This window comes from Lithobates pipiens, unplaced genomic scaffold (assembly GCF_037356315.1).
Source record: "Lithobates pipiens isolate NorthernLeopardFrog02 unplaced genomic scaffold, aLitPip1_a1.2 Scaffold_65, whole genome shotgun sequence".
Taxonomy (NCBI): Eukaryota; Metazoa; Chordata; class Amphibia; order Anura; family Ranidae; genus Lithobates; species Lithobates pipiens.
This window is the reverse complement of record NW_027507887.1, coordinates 1,451,511-1,465,153: the sequence shown is the minus strand read 5'-3', so window position 1 is coordinate 1,465,153 and position 13,643 is coordinate 1,451,511. Positions and strand designations below refer to the sequence as shown.

The window sequence follows — 13,643 nt, the reverse complement described above, 5'->3', positions numbered from 1 at the left end:
TAGACAGAGCGTTTTTCTTTCCTGCCACCATGGGTGGCAGAAAAAAAATCACTTGGTTCCCTCATCATCACAATAAGTGTTGATGGGGGTATCCCGCCTGTTGAGCTATTGTGTTCCCCAGGTGGGGAAGGAGAACACAATATGTGAATGTACCCAAGCTGATCTATTGATCAACTTGGGTACATTAACCCTGCCCATACATGGTTCAAATCTCGGCTGGCCACTCCTGAACCGGCCGAGATTCAAATCGTCTATGGCCTGCTTAAGTGCTTAAAGAAGAGGCAAAAGGCTTCCAGGAAGGGAAACCTGAGGAGATAACTGGAAACAGGGAGAGGAGTGGGAAGCAAAAGAGAAAGTTGAGAGAAGGAAGGAGATGGGAGGGATGGTTCCCCTTTGGGGCTCAGAATCAACTACCAATAAGGATGGTGTTTACAGATAGCTGACGGTTAACTAGTCTAAGGTTGAGATTGCATAACAAAGCCAAGGTTCCCAAACTTTGAAATAATCTGGCTTTCAGTCCATTTTTTTCAGAGAATCTTTAGAAAAAATATTAGGTTTTTATTTTATTAAACAAGACATTTACTATAGGAGCAATAACGTTTTTAAAACTAAAAAGAAAACAGGATTGGAAATAGTCATAAATGGTCACTTACTTGTAAATTCCTTGTGGTAAATATTTATTACAGTAAGTGTCTGTGACACTGCAGACAGAATCATCGCCAACTCTCACATATTTAGGAGTACTATCGCAACCATAGAATGTCTCGGGCTTTTCAAAAGTATGGTAGTATCCTGTCCTACTAAAAACACTGTAGGATTTTATGACCTGCAGTAATAAATTGTCCACAGAAGCTTCAGGGGAAAAAAGCAAATAAAGAGTTAAATGAGGTTTATTTTTAATGTTACATAATGGAATTTTAAGATCTCTTCAGTTTTCCCTACCTGTGCTAGTAGCGACAACTAACCAAACAGTGTTAGATGAATTGCTCCCAAATAGACACTGGGGTTGGTCTAGTGCAAATGTAGAAGCTGTCACTCTCCCTGGAATGGGACTGTTAGTCAGTTGTGGAACATAAGATGTTAAATCTGAAAAATAGAGAGAATTTTGTGCAATATTGTGTTTACAGTCAGATAAATATTATACATTTAGATGTATTTAAAGTTGAACTCTGGGTAAGCCGCTAAATAAAAAATTTCAAAAAACATATACAGGAGCTGAATCGTACCAAATGATTTGTTTTTCTGACCATTCAGTCCTGAGATTTACACAGTTCCACCATACAGCAAAACCTGTCCTTGCAGGTAAGGAGACCTGAATATTCTTTGCTGAAGTTTCACTTTCACTTACAAATCCCCTACCCACCCCCTCATTGTATCTGGACAGTGGCAGCAGAAGTAGCACATTGAAGAGCTCATCTCTCTGTTACTTTGTTATCTCCAACTATTAGCAGTCTCCTTGTACTGAAGCACACCTAATTGGTTCCTAGTGCTTCTTCTTCAATCCCCTCTCTAAGCTCTGCTGTGCAGTAGAATGCAAAAGTCTGACACCAGGTCAAATTCAGGTATATATTTTGCTTACATTTAATAAAATCTATTATTACAGAGCCCCATTTATTTGTATATTGCATATTTGTATAGCTTCCTGGAGTTCAGTTTTAAAAATTTTGATAATATAGCTAACTTGACATTTTGTTTTTTTTAGATCTCTATTGTTGAGAACTTTATGTGTAAATGATACTTCATATTTGCAGTAGCAGTATATATACCATTTTGATGGGACTTTTCAGATACATTTTTTAATTGGTGCAAAATAAAACAATATTTTCTAATAATACACATTTTTTTTTGCATGACATGAAGTGTAATTAAAATTGAAATTGCAAACTGAGGTTGAAACCTTTATCTAATACTCAATGGTTTACAATGGTCAAAGTTAACAACAACCTTTTTCCAGGTCGAATTTAGCATACAATGTAACCTATCTATGGTATTTTAATTTTTAATCTGGTGCAGCTGTGCATGGTAGCCAATCAGCTTTTAACTTGCTAGTTCAATTAAGCTTTGACAATAAATCCTGGAGGCTGGTTTCTATGCAGAGCTGCACCAGATTTTGCATTCTACAGTTTTAATAAATCCACCCCAATGTTTGATAGAACCAGGATTTCTCTATGTGTTTTATAAACAATGTTCAATTCTTTAGGAGAAAGTTTGATGGTCATGGGGCAGCGCCCCTGCAATTCCTCTGTTTCCTCCACTGTTGAAAGGAGCCCTGCACCCTGTACATAGTGCACTCCTGAACTCTGCACTCTGTACGTAGCACACTCCTGAACCCTGTGCTCTGTACGTAGTGTACTCCTGAACTCCGTACATGGTGCACTCCTGAATTCTTCACTCCGTACTTAGCACACTTATGAGCACTGCACTTTGTATGTAGCTCACTTCTGAATGCTGCACTCTGAATGTAGCACACTTATAAACCCTGCACTGTGCATATAGCACGCTCCTCAACCCTGCACTCTGAAAGTAGTGCACTCCTGAACTCTGCACTCTGTATGTAGCACACTGCACAATCCTCAGCCCTTTACTCTATGCACAGCACACACCTGTACCCCGCACCCTGTGCATAGCGTACTCCGGAACCCTGCACAGTGTGTTGCCCACACTCCTTGTTGTAAATGCTATCTAGTGAATTCCCCCACCATTCACAATCTGCACTCATCTTAAAATTTTGACCTATTTACAACCATAACTCAGTGGATAACGCTAACAACAAGGAGTGTGGGCAAGACATATTAGATCTGAACAAGTTGTTTTGTAACTTTTTCACATATTATGATTGCAGCTTAAAAATGGTGGTGGAACTCATTAATTCACTGAAGAACTTTTACTCATTTCTTTTTGTGCATACAGTACAGCAATATATAGGACTGTTTTTATTAATTTCTAGGTGGCAAAGTAATATATGGGATTGTTTTCATGTATTAACTTTTTGTAAATATTTTAACATTTATCTGAGTATTGATTTGTTGATTATACACAATATTAAGTTGTTGGGTATATTCATTGAGTGTAAATCTGTTGCTCCACACTATTTGATAAACACAGCACAGTGTGAGCAGCAACATTAGTAAATTCGGGGAATTTGAGCTTTATTATTTTATTTGTCCTTGGTAAAGCACTTTATGAAGAAAAACCCACTTGCTAGTTATGCCCATGTGCTGGACACACGAGTTTTGGTCCAGCCCACAGCTACACAGTAGGTTAGCTCTTCACTCATACTTCCAGCACAGCAACCCCCCAAAAAATTGTCTGAAGCCACCTCTGTTGACTTAGTATGAATCTAAGAGAATGGCCAGCCAATATAAAATTACAGAGCCATATTCTTGTGTACAGATATGACATGATCCAGCAGCCAAGATGGGAGGGGGAATGAACCCTCTGAGAATAATACTTAATGAACAAACATCCACCTTCAAATAATTATGTCTCAAATATCCAATTAACCCCAACAAGGAAAAAGGGGATGGAGGAATCTGCACACCATACAGGCATACCCCACTTTTAAGTACACAATGGGGTTTATTTACTAAAGCTAGAAAGTGAAAAATCAGGCTCACTTCTGCATAGAAACCAATAAGCGTCCAGGTTTTATTACCAAAGCTTAATTGAACAAGCTGGGGTTAGAAGCTCATTGGTTTCTATGCAGAAGTGAGCCTGATTTTGCACTTTCTAGCTTTAGTAAATAAACCACATTGTGTACTTAAAAGTGGGATATGCTTGTATGTCACTGAGTAGTGCCTGAAGCTAATTTGCTTGACAATTTTTGGCCTGTTTGTTTTGATAAGTCACTCACTGTTAAAGAGGAAGTAAACCCTGATGGGTGTTTCTTCCTCTTCGTTTCCCTGCAGAGGTAAAGCACAGTAGCCCATTATGTGACACTTACCTGCATTAGAAGCCCGAAATGTCCCCGTCTTCCTTGCTAGTAGCGAGCATCCATTCTTCACCCCTCTTCCTTTCCGGGGCCACGAACTCTGGCTCTGTGACTGGCCAGAGTCGTGTGACGTCACTCCCGCGCATGCGTGTCGGAGCCGCCTTTAACGGCATGACCCGAGCTAGAAACGGCACAGCGTTCCCTTTCTAACTTCAGCAAATGCGCAGAAGAAATCACCTTACAGCGATTTGCAAATATCTTCTAGACCTTGCAGGTCTGGGATATTTTTCAAGCACCAAAGGTAAGCCTTAATCTAGGCTTACCTGCAGGTTAAAGTGGTTGTAAATGGTTTACAACCACTTTAAACTCACTTAGTGCCTTATCTGCACTAAGTCTCAGAACCTGTGTAATTAATATGTGTTCGGGTTTAAAGGGATAAGGGGGCAACCCTAGGTATACATATAGCAACTGGTTGAAATGGGTTTTTAGTATGTGTCTACTGATGTCTGTTCAACAGAAGCCAGTCTAACGACCAGCTTCTGTTTAAACGATCATGCTGGAAAACCAGAATTCGATCAGCACTTGCAGCCAATGGCTGCACCTCTGATCTGTGTATTCTGATCAGGAATCCTCACTGTCAGAATACAATAGAGCAAGGGGGGACATTCCTGCTTCCACATTGCTTGTGTGCATGCAGGGATCTGTGAGTTTTTTTTTCTTTCCTTCAACCCACTGGTTAAATAAAAAAAAAAAGTCAACCTGTATACACAGCTTTAGTTTACAAAACAAACACACCAGGATAAAGATCTTTATCTTAAAAAAAAGTTACAATTGTTTTCAGCTGTGTCAAATAAAACTTGTAAACTACAAATATAAACTAAGACCCCTTTCACGCTGAGGCGTTTTTCAGGCGCTCCAGCTCTAAAAATAGCGCCTGTATAGCGCCTGAAAAAAGCAGCTCCTTTCACTCCAGTGTGAAATTTGGAGTGCTTTCACACTGGAGCGGTGCGCTAGCAGGAAGGTAAAAAAAAGTCCTGCTAGCCGCATCTTTGGAGCGGTGAAGGAGTGGTGTATTCACCGCTCCTAAACCGCTCCTACCTATTGAAATCAATGGGGCAGTGCGGCTATACCGCCAGCAAAGTGCTGCTGCAGCAGTGCTTTTTAAACCCTTTTTCGGCCGAATAGCACCGCTAAAACGACGGTAAAGCGGTGCTAAAAATACCGCCGCTTTACCGCCGACGCCTGCACCTCCCCAGTGTGAAAGGGACCTAAAGATCTTTATCCCTGGGTCAGATCGTTGATAATATCCTGAATCAGGTTATAACCAGTAACACATGAAAAGATTTTGTTTAGTAGTGGGGATCCTAGCAGAGGTGTGTTACTGTGATTGCCAAAGGTTTTAATCTTATAGGCATAGCTCTCAACTGTCCATGATTTCGAGGGACTGTCCCTGATTTGGAACAAAGTCCCTCTGTCCCTCTTTCCTTCTAATTTTTCCCTCATTTTGGTCTGATCTGTATAGTTGGATATAAAATGCACTTTTTATCTTTCAAAAAGTGTTTCCCAGTGCTAAACCTTTCAACAAATTTCTAAATTGCTGCATTTTTTTGCATTTTTTTTTTTTTGCATTTTTCTTTTTTTGGTACAATTCTAGTTTAAGGGGGTGTGGCAGGGGTGTGTGTCCTATGCCTACATATTTTTGCTAATAGGTGCCCCTCATTCCCATGTCAAAAAGTTGGGAGGTATGCTTATATGTTCCAATGACAAGTGTGCATATAATGAATGGCTATCTACATTATGAATAGTATACTATGTATAGAGGGATGGCGCTACTTGGCTACAAAACCTTTACATTATCTTGGGTTAAAATTAAAAAGCATTTTTATTTCACGGTGAATAACAATATTAGTCCTCCATATCAAAATCATACACAAATTATGATCTTTTGTGAACAGTACAGTATATATGTAAATCAGCGGCATTTTCAATTTACTCCCAGCATACTGTCCAGCTTTAAGGGCACGCCAATTCTGACATACACATATTGCCAATTTATGGTGGAAATGATTCATGTCTGAACAATTTTGTATAAAACTTCCTTTATTTGACCCTAATGCATTTTTATTTTATCTTTGTTTTAAGTGTTGTAATGTTTCACTGTTGTTTATTTTTTAGCAATGAAGTTATAACTTTCAAAAAGAAAAAGAAAAGTTCCGCGAACAAACATATGTATGCAAAACTCTCCCAAATCTGTACATTTTAAGAATGTAAATAAATAAAAAAAAATGGCTGGCACAAGAACACATTTAAATGCAACTATACTGTTTACTTTTCTATGCCCAACAGATTAGTTGAAGTTATTTAATTGAAATAACAAGATGACAAGCATGATGATTGCACACCATTAACTACAGATGGCATGGCAGTTTATAATTTAAAAACATGAAAGATTTACAGACTTAAAGTGGTTGTAAACTCATTTTTAAAACTTTTACCTACAGGAAAGCCTATAATAAGTCTTACCTGTAGGTAAAAAAAATATCTCCTAAACCTGTACGGTTTAGGAGATATTCCCCTCGGTATGCGCCGCTGACTGCAGCGGCGCATGCGCACAAGGGGATTCCCGGCCTGAAAATCCGGCAGTAGCCGACCGGCCGGAATGAAATCTCCCGCGCGCATGCGCCGGAGTGACGATATCGCGGCTCCGGCCACTCACAGCGCCGGAGCCGCGATACCCGGAAGAAACGCAGAGGGAGCATGTCAGCTCCCTCGGCGTGGATCGGGCCAGATGTCGGGGCCTCGTTCTAAGGTAAGTATTTCATAATGAGCTAGTATGCGGTGCATACTAGCTCATTATGCCTTTTCCTTTGCAGGAGTTAAAAAAAAAAAAAAAATAGCGGGTTTACTACCACTTTAATGTAATACTAGATTAAATTGCAGTGCCCTTAGGTGGCAATAAGGCACCCATAGTAATAATGTGCCACATCCCAAATAGTCTGAAATGAATAAGAATTAGAATGATGGACTTTAAGAGGCATGTATAAAAGTAATATATTTTATTGATCTACATAAAATTCATAACATTATACATATAAGACAATAATGTGACAAAAAATAGGTAGGACTCAATGTGGTTCCCCTGGAGGGTGTAATAGATAATACTTCCTGTGTGACAATAATTGAGATATGCCCACATATATATATATATATATATATATATATATATATATATATATATATATATATATATATATATATATACTCCTCTCAGAGTGGGTTCCACTTGTCCTCCTTGATATAAAACAGTTCTGCTCTACATGTTTTGCAACCTAGAATGACGCTTCTTTAGGAGCTTGAATATTTCTATTCAGAAAAACATACCTTAGTTAGAATGCATAATACAACAAATCCCATGTTCACTAGGAATGAGCCGAACACCCCCCAGTTAGGTGCGCATTATTACATGCAATAAACTAGTTTGAACATCCGAACACCGTTAACGTCTATGGGACTCGAACATGAAAAATCTAAAGTCCTAATTTTAAAGGCCTTTATGCAAGTTATTTTCATAAACAGTGTTTGGAGACCTGGGTCCTGCCCCAGGGGACATGTATCAATGCAATTTAAAAAAAAAACAGACGTTTTTTCAGGAGAAGTGATTTTAAACAATCAAAGTGGAATATTCCTATAAATTTCGTACCTAGGGGGTGTGTATAGTATGCCTGTAAAATAGCGCTTGTTTCCCGTGCTTAGAACTGTCCCTGCACAAAGTGTCACTTCTGAAGTAATTTAAAAGCACTCGCGGCTATAATGAATTGTCTGCTCCCAGTAATACAGAGAACAGTCATTGAAAGTCATTGATTAAAACTAAAAATGCGTGGGGGTCCCCCCAAATTCAATTACCAGGCCCTTCAGGTCTGGTATGGATATTAAGGGGTACTCTGCATCAAATTTTTCTAAAAAAGTTCCCCCAAATATCCATACCAGACCCTTCAGGTCGAGTATGGATTTTAAGGGCAACTCCATGCCAAATAAAAAAAAATGGAGCGGAGTTCCCCCCAAAAATCCATACCAGACCCTTTATCCGAGCACGCAACCTGGCAGGCCGCAGGAAAAGAGGGGGGGCAAGTGTGTGCCCCCCAAACCGTACCAGGCCACATTCCCTCAACATTGGGAGGGTAGCCCCCCCAAAGCACCTTGTCCCCATGTTGATGGGGACAAGGGCCTCATCCCCACAACCCTTGCCTAGTCGTTGTGGGGGTCTGGGGGCAGGGGGCTTATCAAAATCTGGAAGCCCATTTAAAAGGGGACCCCAGATCCCCCCTGTTTTGAAATGGTAACAGGTACATTGTACCCCTACCATCTCACAAAGAAAGTGTAAAAAAATTTAAAAAAACACACAGACACCGTTGGGATATGTCCTTTATTAAAAAAAAACAAAAAAAACATTCCAGCAATAGTAATCCACTCTCGGTATCCTGTGATGGGTGATCATCTCTCTGGGGTCCAGCGATGGATGATCTCTCCTCTCCAGGTCCAGGGTCCAATGATGATGTCCAGCGCAGCGCATCCTGTCTCCACCGGAGACACCGCGGGAATCCCAGCAGCCTGACAGGTCTCTTAGCTGAGGACGGGGCCACCCGTCACGTGACCCTGCCTGTCCCCCCTGACGCAAGGGGAAACCCGGGCTTCCCAGTGACGTGCGGGTACCCCCGCGCTGCATTACATCAGAGGGGGCGGGGTCACATGACGGGTGGCCCCCCGTCCTCAGCTAAGAGACCTGTCAGGCTGCCGGGATTCCCACGGTGTGTCTCCGGTGGAGACAGGATGTGCTGCACTGGACATCATCGTTGGACCCTGGACCTGGAGAGATCATCCATCGCTGGACCCCGGAGAGATGATCACCCATCGCAGGATACTGAGTGTGGATTACCACCGCTGGAATCTTTTTTTAAATGTATTTTATTTTTAATAAAGGACTTATCCCAATGGTGTCTGTGTGTTTTTTTTACACTTTCTTTGTGAAATGGTAGGGGTGCAATGTACTCATTACCATTTCAAACAGGGCGGGCCGGGATCTGGGGGTCCCCTTGTCAAAGGGGGCTTCCAGATTCCGATAAGCCCCCTGCCCGCAGACCCCCACAACCACCGGGCAAGGGTTGTGGGGATGAGGCCCTTGTCCCCATCAGCATGGGGACAAGATGCTTTGGGGGGCTACCCCCAAAGCACCCTCTCAATGTCGAGGGCATGTGTCCTGGTATGGTTCAGGAGGGGGGCTCTCTCGTCACCCCCTCTTTTTCCTGCGGCCTGCCAGGTTGCGTGCTCGGATAAAGGGTCTGGTATGGATTTTTGATGGGAACTCCACGCCATTTTTAAAAAAAAAAATTGACGCAGGGTTCCCCTTAATATCCATACCAGACCTGAAGGGCCTAGTAATTGAATTTGGGGGGACCCCCACACATTTTTTTTTTAATCAATGACTTTCAGTGACTGTAGCCGCAAGTGCTTTCAAATGACCTTCAGAAATGACCTTCAGAAATGACATTTTGTGCAGGGACAGTTCTAAGCACGGGAAACAAGCGCTACTTTACAAGCATACTATACACACCCCCTAGGTACGAAATTTAAAGGAATATTTCACTTTTATTGTTTCACTTTAAGCATTATTAAAATCATTCCTCCCGAAAAAACTGCAGTTTTTTAAAAACAAATTTGCATTGATACATGTCCCCCGAGGCAGGACCCAGGTCCCCAAACACTTTTTATGACAATAACTTGCATATAAGCCTTTAAAATTAGCACTGTAGATTTCTCTTACAGGGTGTTCCGCGGCTTTTCAAATTTGCCGCAAACACCCCAAATTGTTCGCTGTTCGGGGAACAGGTAATGTTCGAGTCGAACATGAGTTTGACTCGAACTCGAAGCTCATTCCTAATGTTCACATGCGTGCGTTCAATGCAACCAACACTCACTTGAGTCAAGTGCAGCAGGGGCGGATCCAGGAGGGGGCAACAGGGCAATTGCTCCCCCGAGACAATAGTGAGTGGGTGAGCCAGTGGGTGACTGAGCAGTCCGGCGGGCAAGCGAGCAGACAGGCAGGCTGGTGAGCAGGCCGGTGAGTGAGTGAACATGCCAGCGGGAAGTCAGGCTGGTGAGTGGACTGGCGTGTGACTAAGCGAGCAGGCACATGTTCTGTCAGGAAGCCGCTACCTATCTGAATATGCAACTGAAGTGATGTTGCGTCGTGGCCATCTTGGTACACCCGCACTCGTCCCCAGTAAGCCTAGAGTTAGAAGTCGGTAAGCGGACATCTTTATACACCCACCAGAGTCTTGCTTTTCACAGTTATTTTTAACAGTAAACTCAACTTATATTTCACTATATAAGCTGAGTTTACTGTTAAAAATAACTGTGAAAAGCAAGACTCCGGTAGGTGTATAAAGATGTCGACTTCTAACTCTAAGCTTACTGTGGACAAGTGCGGGTGTACCAAGATGGCCACATTGCAACGTCACTTTGGTTGCATATTCTGATGGGCAGCAGCTTTCTGACATCATCTTTCACTGCCCGCCCTGCATCACTGCAGCTCAGCTTCTGACAGAACACTGCCATCCTGTGCAGGCACGGGCAGCAGAGAGATTACATCATCTCTCACTGCCCGCCCTCACTCTGGGACACAGCCACTGGCAGGTGACAATCTGCATCTTGTGGCAGGCGACATTGGCAAGTGACAATCCACATCTGGTGGCAGGGGATGTGGCAAATGACATGGCAAGTGACAATCTGCATCTGGTGGCAGGAGACAGTGACAAGTGACAATCTGCATTTGGTGGCAAGCCACGGTGGCAAGTGACATGCTGCAACTGGTGGCAGGCGACGGTGGCAAGTGACATGCTGCATCTGGTGGCAGGCGACGTGGCAAGTGACACACTCAGGGCTCCCACTGATTCTGCGTTATGGTGAGTTGAACTATTTAATTTTAAATTACAATGTAATAATAGAAATAATGCGCTTAAATCATCCTGACACCATATCAACCATGGCGCCAAGATGATTGAAGCGCCAACACCAGCCATTCCCCCGACAAATTGCCCGCAAAATTTTCTGCAGTGCCCCTCCCAAGACTAGATTCTGGATCTGCCCCTGGCGTCAAGTGAGTGTTGGTTGTATTGCATACACTGTTCATGTAAAGTATGTGAACATGTTTACAGAGATACATATATATATATATATATACATATATGTGTGTGTGTATATATATATATATATATATATATATATATATATATATATATATAAATACTTTTCTTTGTATATGAAAGTAAAATGGTACATAGTGTAATAAACGAGTACTGCTCATCTTTCATTAATACCATAACACATTTCATACAGTATTTGCTCGTCCTGCAAATTGTCCCAAAAACCTTGTTGCCAACCTTTATCCTTAAATTCATTTATTTTATTTTTTTTGATAACTTGTGTTTTCTCTTGATATCCTTTTAAACATAGAAAGATCTGTTATTTTAGATGAGGATAGGAACTTTTACCAGCAATTTCACATATTTTTGCAGCAATCTGGAAGATCAAATACAGTAAATTTGATTTACTGATTTTGATTTACAGATTTCTACAAAATGCTCAGTATTAATTGTTTAACTCCTACTCACTACCCGGTAATTATTTGTGACTTGGATGGTTGAATGGCTAAGTGGTGCAAGGGTTTATACCCCCCCCCCCCCCTCCCCAAAAAAGTAGATGTTGAAAAATACTGGTGAGCTACTGAGCAAAATTTTAACTTGTTTTGCTGCACTGCTGCTCTTATTTGACAGCTTCTGTCCAAAGCTCTGGTCTCTAATGCCTTGTACACATGGTTGGACATTCCGACTACAAAATCCGTCAGATTTTTTCCAACTGATTTTGTCCTAAACTGGTGTTGCATACACACGGTCGGACAAAGTTGTTGGAAAATCCAATCGTTCGGATGACGTTCGTTCATTACGATGGGACTTCGTTGAGGCTAGTAGCCAATAGCTATGGTCTCGTAATTTGATCAGGGAAATGCGTGGCACTTTGTCCGATCGCAATTCCCTAAAAACGATCGGAAAAAGTCCGAACGGATTTTGTTGTTGAAAAATTTGAGATCCTGCTCTCAAATTTTTTCCGATGGAAAAAGTCCGATAGAGCCCACGCACGATCGGATTTTCCAACAATATAATCCGATCGGACCTTTTCCGTCAGAATTTCCGACCATGTGTACAAGGCATGTACACTGGTTCCATGTACACTGGTTTAAAAATCTCTGCTACTAGGAGTAGCTTTGTTTTCTGCCTGTAGAACCAGCTCAATGTTATCCTATGTGTCCATGCACATTAGGACGATTACAGGCATATTTTAAGTTCAACATTTGGAGGCAGGAAAAAAAAAACCCTTCTGGTTTGGGTTTCTGATTGGAGTTTTCTGGTAGAAAAAATGCAAAGCTCTCCTAAACGCGCCTAAACTGTCTACAAAAAATGCTCTATATAAACATTTTTTTCTGCCAGGGGAACTGGCGTTTTTTTAAGCCCAGTGTGCATGGAGCCTCATGAAGTCTTGACTAGGTTAACTATGATTTAGGCAAATGTTATGTTAAAGGTGTATGTCTATCTGGAACCCCTCTCTGTTTATCAACGCTACACTGGAGAGATTCACCCCCATTCCTGTTCTGTTGACAGTGTTTTACCAGAGAGGAAATAGCCAACAAGAAAGAACGTTTTGGACTGTTGTTGTTAAGCCCCTGTTCATGACAGTCTCTAACAATGATTTTATGTAAGGCAGGGTCCACATCGATGCGCTGCGGGACACCGCATGTAATTCGCACAGGAACCGTGCAAATTACATGCAGCGTCTCTGGGGTGCAATTAGAGCCATGGATTTATATGGCTCAAATTGCAACGCATTTGCACCAAACTCGTGCAGGACCTTTCTTTTTGTCCGCACTAGAATCAAATCGCATGGGTGTTCACACCCATGCGATACAATTCTGCATATTGCACTGCATTTTGAAAACAAATTTCGTAAGTCCGTAAGTCCTAAATGGTTACTGCTAAAAATCCAACAGCAAGTTAGTAAACTTCACTTACCTGCTGCAACAGAAGATAAAGAAACAAGAAGCCATAACTTGATGCTTATGATCATTTTGATGTGGTCCTCTCTAAAATACTGGACGTGTTGAGGAACAGAATCAGTATGACAAGACTTTGGAAAGTGTGATTACAAGCTTCCCCCTAAGAAACACTCAATAACTAATGAGATGCTTTAGATAACTGCATTTTTCACATTTCTTATAATTCATCCCTAAGAAAACATGTTAGTCCTGTTTTTTACTATACAAAGCATTGTCTTAAGGAGACCCACAAGGGGCTAAGTGTAACCTATTATCCTCCCTGCCACTAAAATGTGACAAAACCAGTTCCAAGAACGTTGCTAGGGGAGGGGAAAAATACTTTATTTTTGTGTAGACATTTTAAAGTACACTCATTTTACACTAGCTAAAAAAAAGGAGGCTTTGCAACCTAAAAACTGTACAAAGCCAGCTACAAAGTATCATAAGAGTGCAGGCACAGGGCTTTTCAGGCAATGGTGACAGGAGATGGGTGAGGGCACCATGCACGGCAGGTGTGGCACTTAGGAGTGGCATGGATAAGTATGGAGAGAAAGTGGCCAATGTGTCACT

The 13,643-nt window shown here is 41.7% G+C and overlaps 1 protein-coding gene across 1 annotated transcript in view; it reads right to left on the bottom strand.

Moving 5' to 3' along the window:
- LOC143958929 (uroplakin-3b-like) overlaps positions 1-13,208 on the bottom strand; it is a 32,073-nt gene extending 18,865 nt beyond the window's left edge. Inside the window, exons 1-3 of the mRNA XM_077467916.1 lie at positions 13,051-13,208; positions 943-1,086; positions 654-852 (exon numbers count right to left, since the gene is read on the bottom strand). Coding sequence (XP_077324042.1) covers positions 654-852; positions 943-1,086; positions 13,051-13,105 — 398 coding nt within the window. The 5' untranslated portion in view covers positions 13,106-13,208. The remainder of the gene's footprint in view (positions 1-653; positions 853-942; positions 1,087-13,050) is intronic.
- Positions 13,209-13,643: the final 435 nt, after the last annotated feature.